This window comes from Parus major, chromosome 8 (assembly GCF_001522545.3).
Source record: "Parus major isolate Abel chromosome 8, Parus_major1.1, whole genome shotgun sequence".
In the NCBI taxonomy this organism is placed as follows: Eukaryota; Metazoa; Chordata; class Aves; order Passeriformes; family Paridae; genus Parus; species Parus major.
This window is the reverse complement of record NC_031777.1, coordinates 11,558,457-11,583,725: the sequence shown is the minus strand read 5'-3', so window position 1 is coordinate 11,583,725 and position 25,269 is coordinate 11,558,457. Positions and strand designations below refer to the sequence as shown.

Genomic DNA, 25,269 nt, shown 5'->3' with positions numbered 1-25,269 from the left:
ACATACAAGAAATAGATGAGAATCTAATAATAACATTGGCAATGAATATAACTGCAGCTTTGTGTGCAGGAGAGTGGCTAAAATGTTCTTAAACATTTTAATATAATAGTAGAACAAGCTTTAATAAAATAATACCTTGTGGTTTTGGAATGGATTAAAGCATGTAAGAATTCATAAAACTCTGATTTTAAAATTTCTTCTTCAAATGGGGAAAATATAAGACTGTTTCTAAGACAGGTATTGTTGGAAAACTCCAAAGATTCTAGATCCTTCCTTGAAGACAAGTTTTTACTTCTTGAATTGTAATGTGTAAACAAAACGTGTAGAATTTCCCTTGCTCTTTAAATGACATACTACCCTTCTAAACCAGAAACTCCTGGCCCTACATCTTTATTTTGACTGCTGCAATGATACTTCATGTGCTTTCTACCCCTTCCTAACTTTTTTTATGGAAGTTTGTTGAAACACTGTAGTAAAATAAACCATGTTTATACATCTTTTTGACATCTAATTTTGAAGAGATCAAAGCGCAACAGATAGGATACATTTCATTTACTCTGGTGAGTCATTGGTAGAAGTTTTTCATGACAGGGTAAAGCACATTAAATTAAACTGCATGTTATACCTTCTAATGACATAGCAAATAGATGACAAAAAATGGAAAAGGAAGAAAATGACTGTCAACACAGACAAAAAAAAAAAACTATTAGAAAAGCACTGAGTACCTGCCCTATCTGCACAGATAATCTGAAAGATATGTTAAAAGTGCTTAAGGCAGGTGATAATAATTCAGCTTGTCTGGGCATGTGCTCTTCAAACCTAGGGGAAAACCTTCATCCTAGGGGAAAAAAGTGAGCTGTTTAGGAAAGGTAACTGAAAATGAGCCATGTAGTCAGCTCAATAATTTCTATAACCACTGCTATGACATAATATTTTCAAATGTTTTATCTTGAATCTACTTTGTGTAATAAGAAAAAAATTTCCTCCAAATACCTCTTTGACTGAAAAAGTCGGAAAAGAAATTACATTTTAACATTATATATATATATATCTATATATATATATCTATATATATCTATATATATATCTTGCATCTAACATATATATATAATATATATGTTAGATGCAAGATATATATATATATATATAATCTATAACTAGATGCATATATAGGTCATGGACATATATCTGGAATTGTCTTCAAAGCCTTCTCAAATACTTTTAAATTTCTTGTTAATTGGAATGTTTATATTTGCACAGTAACTGTGGATAATAAGAATTGGAGGGAAAAGATCTAGAAAAACATTTTTATATATCTGGGTTATCATACCTTTATGCTTTTGTAAAAGATAACTAAGAGCATGTACAACAAAAATACCACAAAATTCTAAGCAGTTTACATATTACAATCATGTAATGCCTTCTAGTCAGTGAAATCATTCTGAGAAGTTGGTAAATTAAATTAATTTCTTAAAAGATGGAAAAATTACTGGATATTATAGTTCCTGATGAGTTACAGGAGTTAGATGAAAGCAAAGATGGGACACATTAAAATGTGTATTGTTTAGCTGAAATGATATTTCACAACTTGATCTTATCTTAGATATCTTCTATAGTCTTTCCACTGCTACACAGCACTAAGAAAAAGAGACAATCACTCAAGTTTCTTTAAGAATAGTCTGAAAAACGAGGGTTGCTTCTGGTGAAGAGAGAGAATGCCTGTTCCACAAGATTGAAAAGGAAGTAATTACCATAATCACTTCCAACAAATTGTTTCAATGTTTTTTTGCTATTGTAAAGGATAGCAGGACATTTTTCATTCAACTTAGTTAAGAGGATATATTAAAACCTGAGGAACTGTATTAAAAATAATATAAATATTATATCTGTAGTGAATTTTGCTTTGATCTTCTTCCACCAATAAGAAGTGATGAGTTATGGGAACATGTAAGTTACTCCTCTAATTTGTATGTATTCTGTATGACTTGTTCTAACCCTACATGATGTGTCCAAACAGAAAATTTAAATCTTCAATGGTTTTGGGTTTTAATATTCTTACTGTCATGTTCCTCAACAGTTTGAGTCAAGTGACAAGTGATAGCAAAATAATGGAATAAAAGTCTCTCCATAATATCCAAAGAATCTTTCCCAAAGTATGCCTATATCATTTTAGAGAAATTTGAGAGAAGATGGAATCACAGCTATCCACAACTAGCCTTGTTTAGTCCCCAAATACCCAGATAGTCTGAGGTAATTCTTACCAGATGGTACTTCTGGGAATGATTTTACAATGGCCAACCACAATTCATTTCTCCCACTGCAGCATTATTATTATTATTATTAACTGCTCTTAAATGCACCACTGAAACAGGTGGAAAGTTGCCAAAGCCACGGAATTAGGACTCCATCAGATAGCATCACGAAAGAACAGGTAATATGACTTACAAGTCAATTCCAGCAGTGACAGAATTTCACAAAGAGCTTTACAACTGAAGCCAATAAAAACTGAGTTATTTCATGGATAGAGCCCATCCTGCCATCCTGCAGGCCCAACTCTAGGGGTAAGTGAAGTGTTTTGTGCTACTGATGGTGGACTACACACCATTCTTTAGAGAACATAAAAACATATGCAGCAAGGTAATGTACAAAAGTAGCAGCTTTCTGCCAATCTTACCTGGGTACAGCTGCTTTGTTGGGGCACTCAGCTGGGCAGTTTTTGAAACTCTGTATGCAACATCCGATCCTTTTGAATTCCTTCTGTTTGTGCAAAATCCTGCTGTTCTTGTTACTCCTTCTGGAGAATTGTGAAATTCTAATGCTTTTAGCACATCAACGGGTTCAGCTGACAAAGATAAAAAAAACAAACAAAAAGAATTATTTGTCTTTGCATCTCTACAGCATGCAGCCTTAAAAACAGCTTTTAATTTCTTTATAAAAGAACTCTAATCAGAGCAGTAGCTGCATCCAATTTTGAATAATTGCACATTATTCCTACACCATAATATTATTGTAACAGGATTATTAATTTTTAAATATGTAAGAGTTCACCCCATCCAATGTGATTTTTATGATCACTTTACCATACGCTGATGATAACCAATTGCAAATGCTGAGGATCTTGCTGGTTGAAACTTCCAATACATGCTTTTAATGAGTGACTTCTGAGAAGCAGAACTCATCTTCAAAGTTTGTACAAAACTTTCAGAAGCATTCGGCTGCTAATAATCTGCTATCACAAAATCATCTCTTGCTAACAACAAAATATAATTACTGCTTCCTGAGACACAAAGGAATAAGGAAGCAGCTAAACTAATTTCACATTCAAGTTAGAGAAAGAAAAATGTACCTGCTGTGCCTGTAAGGACTAAATGGACAGAATTGCAGTCTTTCATTATTTCCAAGTGAAAATGCAAATTTATACTTTAGAGACCAAGTACAATAAGATTTCATCTGTGCTCAGATGAATCTAAACTATCTAAAGTTTGAAATCCAGAGCTGTTATTGCACTGATATTGATGCAAATCACAACAAACAAAAAAGCCTGCATATATATGTAAAGCCAACAAAAAACCTTAATATATAAAAGTTCTCCATGGCAAAAGGACAGTACAGAATGGACAAGCACTTCAAGAAAGCCAGTGAGAGAAAACAGCATACTGCATTACTTCTCCTAGGAAAAATTAAGATGCTCATTCTCATATTCCCTACCAATCATGGCTTTTTAAAAGTATTTTTTTGAGTGGAAACAGAATTTCAGTAGACTTTTTTTCACTTGGATTATTCCACAGTTTTGGCAAACTCCTAACCAATTAATTTGGGAAGACAAAGTTTTAAATTACTTTCAATGTTAAAGCTGAGAAATGAGCTTGCTAAATTTGACTTCACATCTTTGAACTACACTGTGGCATTAACTACAGCCCATTTGTTGTCTGTTATCATTCATGTTATGTGTCAACAAATATCAACTTAAGGTTCAAAATCCACTGCCTGTGAATATTAAAACAACTATTTGCACAGATATGAACAAAGTTAAGTTTAACTAGCTCATCCTATTCACCTCCTGACACTGTCAAATATGAAAAACTCAACTTCATGTGGTTAAACATGAGACTGTTTTCTCAGTCAGCCTAGAATGCACATAACTTCTTTCTTAAAATATATTCACAAGAAAATGCTTGTGAACTTTTAAATTTTTTCTTTACATCTTGCAATTTTTCATTTCCTTTCAGCATTGGATCATAATTTTGTTATTAAACAAATATTTATTAATTTATTCAATATTAATTGTATTACTAAACAAATATTCAGTGTTTGCTGCAAGCTAACACACTGGGAATGAATGCTACAGTACACACCTGAATTTACCTAAAATCTACATATACGGCAAATTCAAGAAATTGTGTTTAAATATTCTCAAAAGAAAAGTTTCAATAGTGTGAAAACACTGTGGTATAAGTACAACTTCTCTGTTGAGTAGGCAAAAAATAATTTTAATGCATATAATGTATTTTCTATAGGTGTTCCACACAGTTCTGAAGGAATTGCCACACATACTGACAGAACATTCTGAAGGAACTGCCATATATTTTTTTCTAGTAACCAACGGCTATTTTTTATGTACCTATGTTAATCTGAACCAGTAAAGTAATGTAGAACCAGTCACCAGAAATATTAGTAAAAATTTCAATCCACTGTGTAAGTCAACCACTTCTCCACTTCTACATTCCTTTATCCTTTGCTCTTTTCTATAATTTGTACCAGATTCTTCATTATTTTTTAGTATAATGGTTTTTCTTTGCCTGACTGACTGGGAGACTATTCACCCATAAACAAGATTATTCATTACTCCCTGCTAGTTCTGCTGCTAAAAAACTTCCAGACAAGAAACAGAATAATAATAGGACAATTTTCAAACCACAAATTCCAAATAATAAGAACAAACATTCTGCTGATAGTCCACAGTTGACTATTTATTTATTTCCACAGAGTGTGATTCACAAAACATAAAATAGCAGGACTAGTCAGTTTAAAATAATTACTAGAAGCGTAATTTTTCATAGAAGCACCAAGTTAGATGAAATGACAATTTATACAGAAATGACAAGTTACACAGAAATGACAAGTTACATGAAGTAATTAACACAAAAATGTCTATTCCCAAAGATAATATGGCTGACCTATTAAATTCATATAGATGACAAGTAACAGCAACTGCTTCCCTAATTTATATTAAAGAGTTCAGTTAGCCATTTTAACCGATGAGTAAAAAGTAAAGAAGTTCTTTAGAAGTCTTATCTAAGAGGAATATCAGACAGGAATGTATAAGAAGCATGAATCCTGCTGTGTCACGGCTGGGGCTACCATATAGAGAGGTTTCTGCAGAAAACCCCTCTTTCTGCCCTCAGTGAAATTCCCTTGTCTTGGGGAATTTCAGGATTTTAGTTATTTATTTATTGTATCAAACCTTCAGTGCTATTACCTTAGTCTTAAAATTCTTGATGAGCTGACTGTGCCTGCTCAGATAACCTGCTCAGTGCCTCTGCAGAAAGCAGCAGATGCTGTTGCCACAGAACACACACATGTAGGAATACAGTCTAAAGGAAGCAGCTCCCAAAAAAGCACAGCTCAGGCCCAAGTGGTTACAGGTCACCTGCTCAAAGTGTAAAGTACATGAGCAGTCCTTGCACAGCCAGCACTGCCTGCTTAGAAGACCAGGGAGAGAGGTAGGAAGGCAACTCGTAGGCAAGGAAGAGCAGAGCCTGTGGCTTCTCTCTGCCTGTTTCCATAGGTTCTGCAGTGTTCAGTGTCACTGAACAGCTTCCTGATAGCTTCTGTTTCTTCTGAAAACCGCCTCTTCTCTAGCATGCTGCTCCCACATGATTTCTGGGAATGGTAAGCAATAACCAGAAGAAGCACCAGTGCTAAGAGCATGCAGTTTGCCTATTTGTGTGGTCCACAAACTAGGATCTCAGCTTGTACTCATATGGGGCAACATTAATATAACCCATATATTGACAGGTCAAGGGTCCTTCAAGAGACCTTCCTTCCAGTGCATAAAACAGCTTGCCTAAATGATTTTACCTTTCCCCAATAGTTTTCTCAAGGAAAGAAAAATGCAGATTAATGCTTTATAATGTAATTATTTTGTATCCTTCCAGTTTGGCATCAAGATTTCAGATGACAATGAAATAACAAATAAGAATCATGCAAATAGCTCTGTTCATCAGTCCTTGGGATGGAATTAATTCTCCTTATGAAACTTGGATATCAGCTTTGAAAACTCAACTCTGTTTACCAGGGCAAATTTGACAAAATAAAAGATCCAGACCCGGAAAGCAAGTCCCTCATGCAGATGTTCATGGTGATGTTGCACTGCTGCTTAAAGGCTTAAAGGCCATCTCTTGCAGGCAAGCCATCCTATGCCAGAAGACAACCCTGTGAAAAAAAGCCTGTGTTCTGCAAGCCTGCTGTCTGCAATCAAAATGCAAATTTCTACTCTGCTACTTTTGCAGGGGATTACAATTGCTGATGACTAAAGTGCAAAGTTCAATGGCGTTATGTCCTTGATTCAAGAGTTCAGAGAGACATGTGCAGCTCTCACTGCCACTTAAAGACTGTACAGCAGTGGCCAAAGCAGAACTGCTAAAAATACCAGAACTTCTGGAAAGTCAAAGGTGAATTCTTCAAAGATCCCCTTTTAAAAATCAGAATTGTGTGAAATGGGAACCTGAGCATTCCAGTGTCTTTCAAGATCATTTAACTCCATCGTAAATTCCTTCATTTCCAAATATAAAGAAGCTAAAACACACAAAGAAAAATTAGTGGTGTCACATCTCAAGATCCAAAACAACTTGTAACTTCAATATCTAAAACTGTAGAGTCAAATTCTGGTTTTAATTATTGTGTTATGACAAAAGTAGATCCATTCACTCTGAGATTTTCATGTTTACATTGGTATGGATCACAAAATTTGGTCCAGAGCATTTCATATTAAATATAACTCCAAAGCCATATTCACTCTTCCTTTCCTTTCCTTTCCTTTCCCTTTAGCTTTCTTCCTTTAGGAAACCTATGAAAAAATAATCATAATATCTCTGCTGGAAATTAAAAAGATTCACTGAAGCTAAGTAGTTGTAAACTGGATACTAGATCACACTTCTACATCGCCAGGTCAGGAGAGTATCAAACATCAAATACATGAGGGGAGCTTCATGTGTTTTCTGTTTATTTGGAGAAGGAAAAAATGCACGTAAAAATTTACTTCCAATTTTGGTTAGCCTAGATTTCCTCTACAAACAATTATATGTTTGTTTTAAAGGCTATGACAACACTTTCTATTCTAGTAATTCATAATCCTATATTGTAAAAGTAGAATGCCATTAAAGATTTTAAAAGTGGTCTGTAGAAATCTAGACCACATTATTATCATATAATAATAGTTTAAAATATCATAGCTTTCATTCACTCTACAATATCTAAATTGAAATGGAATCTGTGATGTAGCATTATTAATGATACTGATAACACAACATATATGGAACAAATTCTGCTGCCTTTACATTGCATTACACTAACAATTACTGTCATTGCTCAGTGTGGTCTCATCTGGAGTTAAGTAGAATCTGGTGAAAACAGCAGATTCATATCTGACATGCCCTAATGTCACAAATATAAACAAGCATTATCCAAGCTCAGAGGACTTGCTTCCTTTACTTAGACTTCTTGACATTTGAGCTGGAATCTATTACACAACATGGCTCTGCCTTTCTCTTGGTCAAAACTGTCCATGGAGGAGGTTCTCAGGTACTGTAACAATACAAGTTATGACAGCAGAAGGAGGGACTGAGAAACTGTAAAGGAGGGCAGAAGCTGACATCCTCTGGACATACAGCCTGTATTCATGACTTCTTCAATGCGCTACATCAAGTCTCCTCTCTTAAAGATGACCCCAGTTTTCAGTAAAAATGCTTAGCAATTCTGTCTCCCTGTGGAAATGCTTCTTGTAGGTGATCACAACCTTAGGTAAAAGAATAGACATTACAAGAAAGGAACAAGTTGAAACATATGCAAGGAAATTTGCATTGGAATGGACGTGTCTGGTTCATTACATTTGGATTTATTTAAAGGTAGACAGTAGTGAAATGAATGGTGCTTAATCCTCTCTTCTTAGTTTATAAAATATGTATCCTGTCTGTAACCAAGATCATGGTGAACTTAGTACCTTAGTAAAATGCAATAGAATTCCCTGCCTCTGCTTCAGCAGCCACCACTAAATTTCATTAAATTGTGACAAAGCCTATCTGACCCTGCAAAGGCAAACAGACAACCCAAAAAAGATGGATCGATGGTCCATCAATGGTGGATCTAATGGCAGTAATATCATCTTTGGAATTATAGGAGCTGCTATAATTTTGAATAAAGGAGTTAGAGCTATATAAATTATCTTTGTAGCTACAATAACCTTTAAAGGTTAATTAACTTTACTTATCAGATTTTGCAATATTGAAAATGTTTTGATCTACAATATGGTTTTTACAATGTTTTAGTCATATCAATTTAGTGATATTACGGTCACTGTGGGATTTGTAAATGCTAGGCCATTAATACACACTGAAAATAGAGCTGTACTGTTTCACCTAAGTAGAATGTTCTGTCCTGTATCACCCTAAGTAGCTAATGTGTATGTGTCAATAAATTGACACTTAAGCATATGAAAAACCTGATTTTCTGTTTATTAGCATACATATCATCTTCCGATCACAGTATCTTACTAGTAATTTAAACCTGCTGTAGTCACAAATAAATTGACAAATTCAAATAAATTCAAATAAAATTACATGAACACTTTATTACTGGAAATTTCAGAAGAAAAAGTTTACTGCATATTTTTGCTTTTCAGAAATTTTTTTTGACCCACCTAGGCTAGCTGGCTCTCAGTCAGGTTTCTGACCTAGATATAGCTGTATTAAGAAGTGGTTTATGTGTCAATTCCATGAGTGGCTGCAATTCCACAGTAGTGTGGATCTCACATGGTATTTCATGTCTTACTCAGATCTGAAGAGGCCAAACATTTATAGTGATCTATCCCAGATGTATGCAGTGGTCCTCAATAGACTTGGAATGCATACAGATTGAAAATCTATTACTCACTGAATAGAGAACTTCTGAGTTAGTTTGATTACTCCTTAAAAGATAACCATGGAAGTCAGAATAGGCCTATCTAAAGATCCAGCACCTTTGCTTCTATTTAACATGGAACATGCTGCAAACCACTTACAAGCTGCAGTGGGAATGGAGCCCTTTGCAGATAGGGTGTACTAAGCTTGACATCTGTTCTCTTGCTACAAACTGCATGGCAAAGCACTTTTGAACTGCAGATGAAAGTGCTGCTGCCTAAGGACCAGATAGTTCAAGACAGTTATTGAAGATAGGGTAAAATCATATTGAAGACAGGAAACCATAATCTGCATTTTTCAGAGGGAGGGACTTGATCATCACACCTCAATGCGGAACCCTCCAGGACAGCGACTGTGGTAGCAATGTCTGGCTACAAAACAAATTCCCATAAGAAATTGTCCAGGGGATGACTCTTTTAGACTAAAATATGTTTATTTCTGTCCAACTATATAATAAAGCAAAGAAGTTGAAATACTATTATATTTAGATTTTATTCTGTTAACTCCTGGATGTTAGTCTCTTAATTTTATGAGAGAACACAGGTACAATGATCCTTCACTATTTAAATGCTGTGTTTACATAATTTACAAGATGCTTCAGATTGCCTGCTGGGGGACATACTTTGAATGCAAATAATCAACTAAAAATAATAAATAACGTAACTCAAAGGGAAAAAAGAAAAAGAGGAAGTATTTTTTACTTTACAGATACACCTTAGCAAACTGACGGTGCAACTCAGTGTTTGCTATACTGTTAATACCTATAGTAACTTTGCCTTTCCTTCTTTTAGATACAGTAAAGAGTGCTTTTAAACAGTATTATATGTTTTCTGATATAATAAACAGGTAACTTCTTGACTTCTCATAATTCTTCAGCAATGCACTTTTCTGATTGATGTGAAAGTGAAAATTTATCAGTGTTCACTCCACAAAGAGCCTTTAAGAGTTACAATCAATAGCTTCTAATTAGGGAGATACAACCCTGTAGTAGAAAAGACCTTAAATTTCCTAAGTACAAAGAATTATATGAGAAATTTAGGAAGACTAATGTTTCTAAGTTACTATTATTTTGCTTCATATTTTTCCATGGAAATAGACTTCATTCTGCCAGTAATCTGTTCCAATGGAACCACTGCAAAAACTAAAACTTAAAGAGCCTTGAAACATTAATCTTCAGTTCTAAATGAAGTGTTTTCTCAAAGTTTAGTCCAGTTTTATGTCACTGTAACAGATCATTTAAAACCCACAAGCTGTGATGGCCTGGTAGGCTAAAATGTGTGTATTTGGTAAGTTCTAATAAAGGGACTCCTTATATTTGTGGACAAGATTTTTCAAAAGAGGCTACTTCTAGTTGGATTTCTAGGTATATATTTAAGGACCTAATTAGAAGGTATTGACTGCACCACAGGTTTTTTTAAACCATGCTACCTATTAAAGACAAAATAACCTATTGTTGTTCAGTTTATTTACTTTTCTTAAAACTTTGAATCTTTACAACTGTAAGAGCTTATTCTAAGGACATTCCATGTATTCTATAAGTGAGTAAAGATAAATAAACACTACTATGATCTAAGTTTCTAACTGACACTCATTAAGTGGTCCAAGACCTAATGAATGTAAGAGGTCTTCACCTCTTTTTTTACCAGCAACATTAGAATCTGGATTTGACAAACTGATAGTTTGTTGACTTGTAGGATACAAAATAAGACCCATCAATTACTAGAAAAATGTAGAAAAATTATTTCTAATGTGGTAAGAGTATTTCTGTTCTTATTTTTACTCTTGGACACTTTTACCTATAGTGGGAAGTCATATTAGATATCCTTTAAAAACAGAAATACATATTATTATCTACACTTATTATTTTACTGTGTTCTTCATCTGTTAGGTACTAATACAGAACATCCAAAAGCAGGAATTGAAAAGTATGTTATGCCAAACTGCTTCACTGAGCTTTGCAGTACTTAACTCTATTGCCTTCCTGATGCAGGCTCTAGCCTCTGTATCCCAAGAAATGACTCCCTGCACTTCAACCATAGGTGTCTAAGCACCAGAAAAGGATCAGGGACTCCAGTCCTCCCCATTTCCTACTGGCCAGCTCTGGGCAGAGCTGCCCTTCTCACAGGCTTTTGGGCTTGGCAGTCTGAGAACTTCCTGCCTCCCAACTCTGCTGAGAGCCCGGCCCTGTAACAGAAGAACTGCTCTGGGAACCAGCATCAAAGCACTGGTTCTGCAGTGTCCTTTGGGAAGGTTCCAACACTTTTCAGAGATGGACTTCATAGAGCTGGATAAAATGAGCTCTCTGTTTTATGGGCTGCAAAAGTGAGTTACAGAGCATCTTCAAGGTACAAAAATGAAACAAATTGAGTTGTCTAATTACATAGTGATCCTGAAAATTAAGCTGGTTTTTTTCCTAGGAATCTGAATATAAATCTATGAGATTAACTGAATATATGTTGAATATATATACTTCTAGGAACATACTTCAAGGTTGTTTTACCTGTTAAGAATTTTCCTACATGAATTTTCTAGATGAATTATGTAATTGGAATCTTGACTGGTGACATTTTTAGGAATAGGTGTTATTGCAGTGCATTCATATTTAATGCTTACAAGAACTAGAGATTATCCAGATGCATACAGGAATGCTTTAAATAGCCTAGGACTGACTGTTTCACCAACAGAGGCTTTTGTGAAACTGCTCAGAACTGGCTATTTCTGTTTCCACACCAGTTATTTGGAATTTTTTCACTGACTTCCTATGCTGCAAAATCTACTAAATACATTATAGTATTTTAAAGGCTATGCAGACAGTCTAGGCATGTACAGGAGGCAATTTAGATACTCACCAACTACTAACTTTACCTCACTTGAAAGACCAACCTCTAACACTCATACAGTGTTACCAAAACCCCTAAAACCACCCCAAAAATCCTTTCCCCACACTACTTATATCCTATACTGAAACCAGTGGAAAACTTGTATAGGTAAAAGAACACATTCAGAATTTTAGCAACATTAGCTAGTAGACTGATTTATATACTGGGCATATTCAGAAAAAAAAAAATAATTTAAGTTTTCATTACATTGCATAATTCTGAAGCGTAACCTAGATTTTAAGGCTTTTTATCATAATGTTTTTCACTACAAAATTGGACTTCTGTGTTATTCAGAATCCTCTTGAGACTGGATAGGTTGTGCTTTTATATCACTTGTTTAGCAACACTGACTGCCATCAAGCACTAAAGACCTGATGGTGATTCCATAAAAGTTTTCACTTGCTACCCCCAGAAAACTGGGTTTGTTCATCATCTGTGCAGACCTGTATTGATCCATTATTTTACAATACTTTAAAATCTGTCTCCATATTTCTATGAGCTTTTTCTTATTTTGCACCACAGCAAAGCCTTTTAGGACTGTATTCCAAGTGTCCAACTGTATTGAGGCCTCTGCTAAAGATCCAAAAAGTTCTCTTTGTACAGACTGCACGCACAGCAGTTTCAGCTGTGAAAATCAGCAAAACAAGTATTACGTTCTTGAGTACCCTATTTCTATTACCACATAAAAAAGAGACACAGTCTAAAAATGGTCCATGCTACAGGAAGAGACAAGGTGTTCCCTCAGCAATTAAACATAAAAGAAACTGAGTCCGCTTAAAAGTTTTTTCATCAAGATATTTATTGAGAAAGAATTCAAATAAGAGTTCAAAAATACCTTTCCATAAATGAGAGTTTTCAAAAATGGAACATTTGTACATTTTTCATCTTTAAGCATAGAATGCAACCAAGGACAAGATTTAGAAATTATGCCATTTAGCATAATCTTATTTAATTTGATAAAAACAACTTATACAACTAAAATATTTCACCATATTTTTCCTGATGTCAAAGGTATCTCTCTTTTGAGAACAATGCAAGGAAATCAGATTCAATTCTGTATCCTACCAACATTAGCAGGAATTTGTATTAAACAGACACCAAGGTTGTAAAGTCTTGAACTATCTATAAACTGTGAATATTTGATAATCTATCAGATTACTATGATAATTTGAATAAGGTAAGGTGCACAGGTAAGGGACAGAGTAGGTAGCACTTAGCCTACTTTAAAAATGTGACCATAATTTGATTTACTACTAAGTTAATTTCTATCATAGACAAAGCTTAGCTGTCAGTGATATTATTTACAGCAGGATCAGAATCTAAGTTGTTTTTTTATTAATCTTTTATAATACATCTTTCAATTTGGTTTGCAGCAAACACTGCTTCTATAATATGAGCTCTGGCAAATACCTTCTATTTCACACACTGTGTACATTAACACTTGGACTTGCAGTGAAGTCCCAGACCTGAAATTCACAAAGGTTTTTACAGTCCCTTATGTGTGCTAATGTGCTAAAAAGAATTTAAGTTCTGCCAGATTCTACTACTATTGTAATAACCAGGTCAACAATTAATCCTTACATTTACAGTCTGTAAACTTGGTATTTAATACTGAGTAGAACAGTTATAAGCCCTTGCAACAGGCATGTGTGTTAACCTAATTCCTTCTAAGCCACTGTTCTCTATTGTGTCCATCCAGAGAGCAAATCTCTATCACTGCATGAGACTTCACATTCTTAGAACATTAGAGATTTCTCCCAAGCTCTGCTTAATTTATTCCCTCCTATTATCAACAAATACTCAGAACAATGATAAATTACCCAATGCTAGGAGGATTTCTTCTGAAAAGAAGCAGAACGCTCTACAGAGAAAAGAAAAGCAACTTCTTAATCTTGCTGGCAGATGGAAACCCTACTGTTCACCACTGTACAAAACAAATCCGGGAAAGACATAATTGCTCCAGTGTGTTTTAGGTATAACCTCAGCAGTAATGTCATGGCTCCTTTAGTATGCTGAAACTGTCTCAGAATTAAGGGTTCTCTTTGGGGGACATCAAGTAACTCTGGGCATGACAGTTGTAAAAATGACAACTTTTTTCCTACATGTTATATCTGCTGCAGACACCAATTTTACAAACAATTGGCAGCTTTGGGGGTGGGTTGTTTTTCATGGGGGTTTTTAGCAATCAGAACAAAAGATAAGACCAGGAAAGTTTTTATAGCAAAGATTTTTTTTTCCTACTGTCATTTCTATTATAGGTACTAGGGAAGAGATTATCTCAATCCAAACCCACAGAGTATTTGTACACCTATACACAGTTAAATTTGTTAAGATATACACAAAACTGAAGCTGAGATATTTTTTTTTTCTGCAGAGGTAGGAAAGAGACATAGTTTCCTGCAGCCTGAATAGTCTTTTCTTGTATCCATGTGAGGTCTCCTTCTAAATTCAGTGCAAAGATACACACTCTAGAGAATTAGCAACACATACCAGTCATTTTTTCTGTCTCTGATGTCTTCTGCTGAATTGAAATAATTATTTTACCCTAGAAACAATTAGGAAATCGAAATTACATAGCAAAACAGATGTATACATGCAGGTGTCTTTTACATTATTCAAGGAAGATTGGACCATTTCACCTGCTGATCCCTGGGACTCAGAAAAACTTCAGCTAGAATCACTAGCTGCATCTAGTGAAATCACCCTTTGATTATCCATTTTTGCCAACTTCGGGAATAACAATCTGAGAAACACAGATGCAAATTATAACACAAGACAATTTCACTGAAAAACAAAGGAATGCTTATAATGTTTTATTATTTTTAAATCTTAAAAGTTAATTGATCAGTTAAAATCAAAAGTACTTTACATCATAAATTGTGCTTAAAAGAAATTCCTACTTTTCTAGTTTAAAACACATTTTGTACAGGTTTAGACTAGCTGGATACATTCAAGAGCTTTCATTCAACAAACAGATCCATATCTTCCCTACTAAGCAAATACAAATAAGTAGCAGTGTTAAGTGTGCATCTACAAAGAAAACTCTCATTTTGCCATCACTAATTGGCCCAGTTCTGCATTCCTTCTGCACCTAGAGCTCCCACTGCTTTCCAAGCCTGTGTGTGGGAAGCACAAGGAACCTTTCTATTTCCTAAGATGACAGCAAGAAGTATCTATTTATTTTAGAAACAAATCTGCTCATCGCTTACACAGAAGGACCAAAGTTTTCTATATATAGGTTCATAGCCTCATTTTCAGTAAGGCTTCTCAAACCCTTTTTTCACTCAGATTAAGAGCTAGATTTCCATTTGCTTGAAAAAACTTATAAATAATAAAAAGGCTGATTTTTCATTTCTTGCCCATGAAATTTAAATCAGCATCACAATAGTGCATTGATGTCAAGCCCTTACAAAAATTTATAGTGTTGAAGCCATGCCATTTTGACTAAATGAGTTTATTCATTCCAAACGCATTACCAACAGCTTTAGTATTAAAGGTGAGGAAGGGGAAAGGAAATCAAAGGATGTCTTTAAAAATACTGAATTTTGTTTACCTTAGCCAAGTCATAAAGCAAAAACATTTTCTGAAAAGAGCTACTTAAGAGCTAGTGGGTACTGAGCTGACCAAGTATGAGTCACTGCTTTTCCCATGCAGTTGATTCTCACTTCTGTAACTTTTTCTGTCTAAAGAATAACTTGAGAGCCCAAACACTTCTTTGCACACCATTTCTTACAGGTATGAAAGCCACCTCATACTTCTCTGTGTTTTGGGTGTTTTTTGTTAAATAAAGAAACTTTTAAAAAAGTCAAGAATTTTAGGAATGTGTTGAGGTTTGTCTACATGGATTGGTTTCTCTTGTCTTTAAAAAGACACTGGAAAGATTAACACTTTATATGAATATACCATGTAATTTTCTTTTCATAGTGATAGTTTATGAAAAGAAAATTGAAGAACAGAAGATTTAAAAGAGTTTAAAAGAGCAACTCATATTTTTCCCAGCATTTATATTTTATCCAGCATTTTCATTTAGTCATTTTGTTTACCTGCCATTTATGCTATTTTATTTTATTCCCTGGTATTTTCCCTCTCCAATTTTCAAGTAGGAATCATTATGTCCTATGTTATCTTTTAACTATTTTAAATAAGATTAGAATGCATAACAGATGATTCAGAAATAAGTCTCTTGTACTCTGTTAGAGAAATTAGGTCAACTTCTAGTCTCTCTGTAGTCAATGGAAAAACTCTTACTGACTTCAATAACAGATCAAGCCCTGAACACACAGCTCCCTGTAGTTCCTAAGCAAATAGCATACTGTATCTCAGAAAAGGTCAAGAACTAATTTATTTTCTGAATGCTTCTACAAAGAATAAGAAGCCTGTAGTTCTGTATTTCTGAAATGTCCTTTATTCAGAAGACAAGAAGACTATCAATATAGCCTTTTAGTTTTGAATAAAGTTACCACTACCAAATTAGTCTACCTAGTGTTGCTGAATACAGTCCAGTAAGTATCAGTTCTGTTGATTTCAGCGTAAATTCTGTTGATTTTTCCTGTGCTTGCTTGGCTTTAGATTTTCTTTCAACTTGTCATTTGCATCCAAGCCATTATGTAAACATGGTCTACATAAACCCTACTTAATTTAGTCAGTTCTACTGTGAAAAGCGGCATAAGAATAGATCATGCCTTGAAGGATTGTTTTCTTCTTGAAGAAATTTAGTTTCCACTTAGTAACGAGTAGCCGAATCCTTGAAGCTCTGTGAGGTTAATTCACCCTGGTGTAACTCCAGCGAGTCCCTGGAACTGCAAGAGGGATGAAATCTGACCCCTCCAGTCCCTGTCAGAAACGGGGCCAGCAGGGGGCAGGAGCCCTGATTGATCTGACACCGTCAAGGCTGTGCCCAGGTATAAAGGCTTGAATGGAAACTGATCACCTTTCCCTGCTCCCTATAGGACGCCTGTTGATTCTGGAGTCAGATCGAGAAATACTTCGTTAAAATAATAAATACATAAAAATTTAAACCTTTCATTTCGGAGAGTTAAGCCCCTTCATTGATATCAGACCCACAAAAAAATAAAAACCTCAGTCCCAGCCAGACTGGCCTCCAGATGCGCCTGCGGGCTCCGGTGGGAGGGAGGAAGGAAGGGAGGAAGAGGCAGCGTTTTCACCCCCAGTAGGAGATGAGAACTCTCCCGCCACCGGAGACTCCGCACTGCAGCTCGGCGAGCAGCGAGCTCAGCCCAGAAAAGCCAGCTGGGCTGGCGGCGGTGCGGGGAGCGCAGGGAAAGCGGTGCGGACGGGAGAAGTGCGCAGAACGCGAGGGGCGCTGCGGGGGAGGGGGCGGCGATTCCTTTCTGCTGAGGCTGCTGGGCTGCTGCCTGGCTCTTGTTCCCCCTGCAAGTCCCCCGCGGGCCGCACCCTGCCCACCAGGTCCACGGACACCTAAGGGACCACGCCATAGCCCGGGGAGGCTGCAGACTTGGGAGGAGGCTGGGGACAGCGCCGCGGCGCTGCCACCGCCCGCGGGGAGCCCAGCCAGCCTGGGTCTGAGCCCCCCGAGCCCCCCCGGGCATCTCCGGGCCCGGCACCGCTCGCACCACCTGCGGGGCGCCGCTGCCCCGGGAGCTGCCCTCCGCAGCGGCTGGCAAAGGGCCCCTGTGCAAGTGCATTTTCTCCTCCGCTCGCGCCCTGGAAAACTTTTTGACCACTAAAACCCGTTGCAATAGGAAAAAATAAAAGAGAGGAAAAAGGAGAAAATCAGAGCAGAGAGCCTCCGCCCCCAACTTTCCCTTTCCCCTCCGAGGAGAAGGCAGATACTTGACGGTCAATTTCAGTCACAACCTGGTGAACTTCAGCAGTTCAACAAAACAAAGTTGGACGCACAGTCCACAAAACAAGAGTCCAGTGCTGGAAGAGGGTAAGTCTCTGTTCAACAAGTATTTCTTTCATTTTCCCACCCGGCCAGTGCATCTCCTTTAGCTCATTAAAAACACATCCGAAGTTTAAGTCTGACCGAGAGCCGTCCCTCCGCGGTACCTGGGAGGGACGTCCCAGCCCGCGCTGCCGGGGGCTCCCCGCGGCTCTCCGCGCCCGGAGCCGGCTCCGAGAGCGGTCTCGCCTCCCCAGCTCCGGGAGTCGCTCTGACAGGTTTCCTCTGAAACGCGGCCTCAGCCGTGTCCTGGCTCTTTTCCCCGAGGAGGGGAGAGGCCACCGGACTCCCGGCTACCCTTTGCTTTCTTACCTCCTCTGACCTCTGCAGCCTGGAGAAGGAAAGCGAAGGTGATGAGCACGGTTACAGCCGAGTCCCAGGGCCACCTTCTCGTTTTCCACTTCGTGGACCATCTCTGCATCTCCATGCTGGGCACCCACAAGTGTGAATTAAACACGGGCGCCTTCAGTTTATACCAGCTCCGTCCTTTCCACTATATTCCCAGAGATGATTTCTCCTATAGAGCCATACGTGATAAACCGAGAGGTTTTCTCTCTCGCCCCGCTCCCGCTCTGCCCGGCCTTGCACAGGCCACTCCGACCCGTCCTCCCCGGTGCCCTGCCTTCACACTGAGGGGAGATGAGGGGCTTTAATCAAAATGCAAAGAGCTCCGCATCCCCCTAAAGGCTTCATCCCGTCAGAGGGCTGGGCGAGCGGCTCCCAGGGCCACCCCTGGAGCCCGACAGACACGCCAGCCGCCGGGCGGAGGCCAATCGCGGGGCTCCCCCGGCCGCCCACAGCACCGCCCTCCGCCTCGGCGGCGGCACACCGGCCGCTCCGCGGGCACCGCCGGCCCCCGCGGCGGCGGAGAGCGGCCCTGCCGAAGGCGCTCGGGGTACGCAGAAGGCGCGGCGGGAGGAGCCGGGGACGGGGCTGGGGTGTCCCGTCACCGGGTCACCGCCGCCCCCCGCCCGCTCACTCCGCGCCGCGCGGGCCCCCTCGCCCCGAGCATGCGCAGAAGCGGCCGCGGCGCCCCGCGGAGCGAGGGCGGGGGCGCGGAGCGGGGACGCGTGGGGGACGGGCGGGGGGCGACACTGGGGACAAGCGGGGGAGGGGGACGCCGGCGGGGGAGGGAGCGAGGCAGGGCAGGATTGAGGAGAGCAGTGTGCGTGAGAGGAACCGGGGCGCTGAGGTGAAGCGCCTGCGGGGTGGCCCTCGGGACTCCCCGAAACAGCCCGCTGGCCTTGGTGCGGCGGCAGGTCCGGCCCCGGCGGCCCGTTCCTCTTCACACCCCTCCCAGGCACAGCTTGTTCTCACACGCCCTTGGGGGACCTCCGGGGGCTTCGCTCTGAGGCGGCTGTAAGAAAGGAGAGAGCGGGGTGGTGAAGGAAAAGCCCGCCACCGAACATTGCCCTTGCCCGCCTCACGACACCGTGCAGCCCGGCGGGCCAGGGGTCCGCTCCTCCCGGGAAACCTCCCGCTCGCACTCCCGTCCTGTCCCACCTGTGCAGCCATCGGTAACAGGGACCCGCCCGCAGGCTGAAGCCTCTGGCACAGCGTACTTGTGCAGCAGGTCCAGCCGAAATCCTCGGTTGAGGGGTTCTGCCCCGGCTTCTCTGGAAAATGAGAGAAAATCACGGTCACGTTTTAGCGGAAATGTATATAATTTATTTTTAAAATCTGCCGTCACTAAGATCTTTAATGCCTTACAGCAATTAATACATAAATGGTTTATCAATAAAATACATGTTTATTTTATGTGTCAAATTATGCTTCAGAAATTTATTATCTTTCATAAAATACCTTCCATTTTGCTGCACTCCATTAATAGTAGCTCTTTCTGTTCTTGGTTTCCTGAAACAGTTGGTATTGTCATTAGGTTTGCATCTGAGGGAACTGAGGTAAATAGCACGGTTCTATATGGGCTCTCTTAAGTGCTGTGCATGGGGTGCCATTCAGTGAAGAGATATTCAAGGTTATTCTGGCACTTCAGGTACTTACCCTCAGTACAGCTGTGGAGCACCAGAATGCTGTATGTATCCAACCTTTCTGTACCACAACTTATATATTGGAGAAGACCTTTAAGATCATAAGCCATCTAACCCAACGGCACCATGTGTACCACTCAACCATCTCCCCACTGATTGTGAAGCTACTCCCAGCTGCTAATGGAATATTTCAGCCTATCTTAAAATTGTCTGTCTTACACCCTAGCTACATATAGGTCCCTGAAAGTCAGTACAATTATTGTTGCTCTGCTGGTCTGTGTAGTTCTCAGCCATTTACTACATGCTTTATAGAACAGGCCAGATTAACTTGCTGTTTCATCCTCCTTCCTTACAGTATCAATAGGTAGACACAATGGCAATTTATTATTTTTACTCAATACTTTGTCATGGGAAAATCTCATATAAAGTTTCAAGTTTCCTCTTCATGCTTATATATCTTTGTCACCAGCATTCTTGCATCTTCCAGCCTCAGGACACGTTGCTTCTCTGTTTTGAGCCTTTCTGTTTACCTGAATGAATACAGCTAAACTCTTCCTTAGTAAAAAGGAAAAAAGTCTGACTCTGCCCTGGAGAAGAAATGGAAGCATTTCAGATAATGGTGAAAAAGAACAATTCTCACAGTGCAGAGAATAGTAATTTCACACAGTACCTTTACGGTTATTTAAGTTTAGGGGATGTGGTTCATTTCCCAAACTGTCAGTGGAAACTACTACTGATTTTCATGGTTCATCAATCCAAAGCAGAACAAAGAGGAAAAAATGCTAAATATTAATTCAGGTAAGGTTGCATACTTATCTTAATATAAAAAATGTATAATTCTATATGAATTCTGGTACCAGGACCACTTTAATTTAGAGATAGCTCAGTAATTTTTGCATGCCAGCATGTCAAGCCATATAGACATGTAATAAATTGCAATCAGATTCAGCAGTTTCAAGAGAAAAGTTACATGCCATTTAGGTTAAGAGACACATTTTGCCACCCATCAAATATTTCTTTAGGAAATACTGATTTATATTTAATTGATTTACATTTAGCTTATTTTCCTAGTTATTGTTCATAATCTTCTAAATTGTAATGATGGTGCTCTAATGAAGTGCAGAGTGAAATAATTGCAGCCATGAAAATATGTCAAAGAATAGATAATGATTCAGAGCATAGATAAGCTTTGTGAATGCCATAAAATTAAAGATTTTTGTTAGAAAGTTTCAGCTCTTAGATATAATTTCAGGAGAAATATTTTCTTTCTTGAATCTGAAAGAGGGCTAAAATGTGAAATAATATTTTCAGAGAGAAACAGACAAGAAGTGAATGATGTTATTTATTAAATCATCTGTGATCCACAGTGGTTTGTTCTTTCTGTCGGCTTTTTTGTTCCTCATTACTCTTCAAGACAGTTCTAGTGAAAAGAAAGACCAAGCACTGTGACATTCATTATGTTCTGTCCCTGATACATCAACGTTGGCAGATTAATCCATGTTTAAATATTAGGAATTGCTCTCTTGTATGTGCACAGATGGGTCATTGTTGTATTTTGGGGCAGAGAGGGGGAGGGGCTAGGAACTATGGAGAAGAGAATATGTTTCCTTGGACCACTGTAGGTCACAAGAAATTCACAGCAGCAGCTCTTTCACATTCTTCAGGCTATAGGCACCATAATGAAACAAAACTGTAAATACACTGTTCTTTGGCCCTCTTGCAATCACACTGTGTTTTTCTAACATATTCCTTGACATTACCAAAAGTGATAGACTTCTCTCTCTATATAAAGGGGTTATTTCACTGGGAAAAAACAATGCAATGTAAAGAAGAGTATGCTTTTATTGTTGGCTTACCTGTATCTCAGGGACATTGACTTGACTTTCTTTTTTTTTTAATTTCGCACAGATGTTGATGCCCTCTCCAATTCTATTCACAACACATAAGAGAATACTGCAAAATAAATGTCTGCCTTAAAAGTCATCACCCACTGCCTTCTCTGTTGCTTTAATTCTTTTGGTTTAGGTAGGTGGGTATTTTATCATTGTCAATTTCTGGTGCAAATTATGTTTGCTGAGAGTTTTCTGTTACATTATTATTATGAAGAAAAGTGAGTTATACTGCTTCAGAGAAGTGAACCCTTGTAAAAAAAGTTGTCTCACCAATGGAGATCAGTGGAATGATCTCTGCTAGGTGAAATACTAATCAGCTCCTTTTTGTAGTTTTAAAGGGGGAGAAATACACAAACACATGCATATACACAAAATAATATAAGCGTTACTTACCGTGATTCTATATTCAAGAAGGGTAATATACCTTTTGCTAATATGAATAGTAGCTTACAGCTTCATTGAACTCCCCCAGTTCCATTATCCAAGGTTTTGAAGAATGAGGCCAAGGCTTTCCCTGGCCCTCAGCAAACCTCTTTGTGCTAGGGAATGACTGGAGTGGCAGCTGCACTGTGCAACCTACACAGATCCAAAAGCAGGTCTGAGATGTGGTCAGAAATTGTATGCATATTTGTTGCTGTATGTATATTGAAGGTTGAATTTGTACAGTGTCTGGTGAAAAAATCCATACAGTTTTAAGTTGAATGTGCACTAATGGGAGTTGCTACCAGAAACACCAATATGAGAGTTTAAAACTTCTAGCCTGTGTAAGGAATTAAGTCAGTATTAAGGTTAGAGTTAGGGATTCAAGGGGTTAAATTACATGTCTGCTGTTTGAAAGTCTGCTGAACTGTAGTTGGTAGGAACTTACATGTTTTTTGATGCAGGGATTTATCCCATTTTTTAATTATATGGTTAAAACTGAGTTTAAAATATCAACCATCAGACTTGCATCCTGTTCCTCAGCATCATGAAGATGAGAATAAATTTGTAGAAGTTTATCTCCAATATTCTTCAAAGATAAAATCAAAGCAAGACAATAACCCAGGCTGCTTTTCACTTCAGGTATGATACCTCAGAAATAAATTACTAGAATCCTTCTTCCAGAACTTGGTTGACAGAAACATGGGATATTGTTAATAATAAGAAAAGGGAGATTTGGCACGGGGGTGGATTGAGGGTTTTCAAGTCTTAAGAAGGTGGATTGTACCTGCTGACCCCTGGAAATAGTAGTTATTTTTATAGAAACCTGTGCCTTGAGCTGTATTAGTCCTGCAAGAACTAGAAAACAACTGCTTAGGAATTGGGTATGACAATTGGGTTTAGACCAAAGGTTTTAGCTAAGAGTCATAATACCTTTCTACAGGTTCCCCCAGAGTTAAGTTGTAGAAATCATTGACTAATGCTGCCATTAACTATGGGGAGCAAACCTTATGTGCTAGTTAATTCAAGTTATAGTTACTATTCTAGTTACAGTGTTGGGGTTTGAGAATTGTAGCTCAAAAATGCTCATAAGTGCTGAGTAATGCAATATATGTAAGACTGCCAAAGATAAATAGCAGGGAGGAATTAATAGACTCTGATGTGTTGTATTGTGATTTCCTGTAGAAATGTGTGCCCTTCCTGAACTACTATATAGAAATTGCTTTAATGATGATATTAGCATTCTAAATTGTCACAATTTCCTCTTCCATTTTGAATCTATGGGAAGGAAGAATATAGAAAGGAGGTAGGCACTAATAGAAGCCATTGCTTTATACCAACTGACAGAAACCAGTGCATTAGTCTCCTGTAGGCTGGGAAGAAGTCTAGTATAAAAGAGAGGGTTTATGTCTTAGAAACATAACAGATGAACAGGCAAATTCATTTCACCCAAATGCAAAATCTTGTCAGCAATCTTTGTACTAACATAGTTGGCAGCCAAAGCTTTCATGGTTTTCTTCCTCACAGGAAATATTATTTACATCAGGTGGAGAAAAAAAATAAGTGTCTGTATTTCGTTTTACAGTGAAAATTCATTATCTAGATCTGAACGAGGCTTCTGCCACATGAGAGGTTAGTGTTTTTTACCATTATGTTGTCTGCATCCCTGAGTAATGTTCAGTTTTACAGGGGCTCCTGCAGGGAAGCACAGAAACAGTACCAATGGAAAGCAGAGACCATCTTACATTATAACAATAGGTTGCTGTCTATAGATTAGCACTGGACTCTGCACATGCTACAAAGATGAGAATTAGGCAGATACTGTTATAAAGCTTATGTTGTGTTTTCTTCTTTCAGTGTGTGTAGGAATACTTGCTCTAGGAGGGTGTTGTTAGGATTTGAAACAGGGCTTTGGAAGAGGATGACTAAGTGTAAAAAACATACTTTATGCAGCATCTATGGTGTTTCCAGAAATAAAAAATAATAAGACTCAGCTCACATGAAGAGAAGCCATTGGCTGTAATTGATCCCATAGTTATTAATAATGCAAGAATTACAATTGGGAAGATTAAGAATTTAGGATTAATGTTTGAGAATTTTTAGATGGATCTGGTAAATAAAATGGTCCAAGGAATATTTTATGGCCATGAGGTGTCTGGTCTTCTGGATGGAGTTGATGTAAGATTTACTGTCCAGAGTCCAATTTACTGTTAGTCTCTGGAAGGTTTTTAGAGTCAGGGAAAAAAAAACCAGTGATGCTAGAAACTGATGCTATTTGTTCTTTTTCAGTAATGATTTACTGTCTTTCAGATTAAGATTAGGAAAGTGTCAAAATTCCAGTTTACAATCAATTTTTTATAGATCTGAAGTGTTAGGAAGGCTGCTGTCAACAGTAGGAGAAGTTGAGGTGAGGACTATAATTCATAGGCAACACAGTTTATTCGATCTAGAGATACAAAATGATCTGGTATCATCAAGGTCTAGCATCTTATTTTCAGTTTGCTATCTTTCTGCCAGGTCTTTATACAGTCTTCATTAAGATTATGCTTCAGGAGACTGAGTTATTATTGGGGAATACAAAGCAGCTTACTGCTATCAGTGGCAAATGCCTTGTTTTCAGCAATGGGCATAGTGAAGGTTAGGGATAATAGGATTGACTTGATGGTTGGGATGGAAAAAGAATAATTTCAAGATCTATGTTTAAAGCAAGAGTCTTTAAAGCTTGAAGGAATAGGATGTTCATGGAATTATTATTTAAATTCTTTTTGATACTCACATATCAAAATATATGTGTTATACGTATGCATATAAAATTAGGAGTTGGGGTGAAATTAGGAAGTATCATTTGGAAAATGAAAACTTAAACTTATGGGATAATTGTTGGGGATAATGGTTTAATTCTGTGCAGCTCCCTGAACAGCTCTCATGTTTTCCAGATTGTGTATGCTGTAAGTGTTGCAAAGCAGGCTACACCTGACATTACAATTT

At 38.2% G+C, this 25,269-nt stretch overlaps 1 protein-coding gene across 4 annotated transcripts in view; it reads right to left on the bottom strand.

The window, feature by feature from the left end:
- Positions 1-18,698, bottom strand: part of COL11A1 (collagen type XI alpha 1 chain) — a 132,656-nt gene extending 113,958 nt beyond the window's left edge. For 3 of the 4 annotated variants that reach the window (XM_033516416.1, XM_015636768.3, XM_033516415.1), the window contains exons 1-2: positions 18,294-18,697; positions 2,675-2,842 (exon numbers count right to left, since the gene is read on the bottom strand). In XM_033516416.1, the coding sequence (XP_033372307.1) occupies positions 2,675-2,842; positions 18,294-18,408 (283 nt within the window). In that variant the 5' untranslated portion in view covers positions 18,409-18,697. Of the gene's footprint in view, positions 1-2,674; positions 2,843-18,293 lie in introns of all 4 variants that reach the window. The other variant, XM_015636767.3, reaches the window with a different exon arrangement.
- Between the last annotated feature and the right edge of the window lie 6,571 nt (positions 18,699-25,269).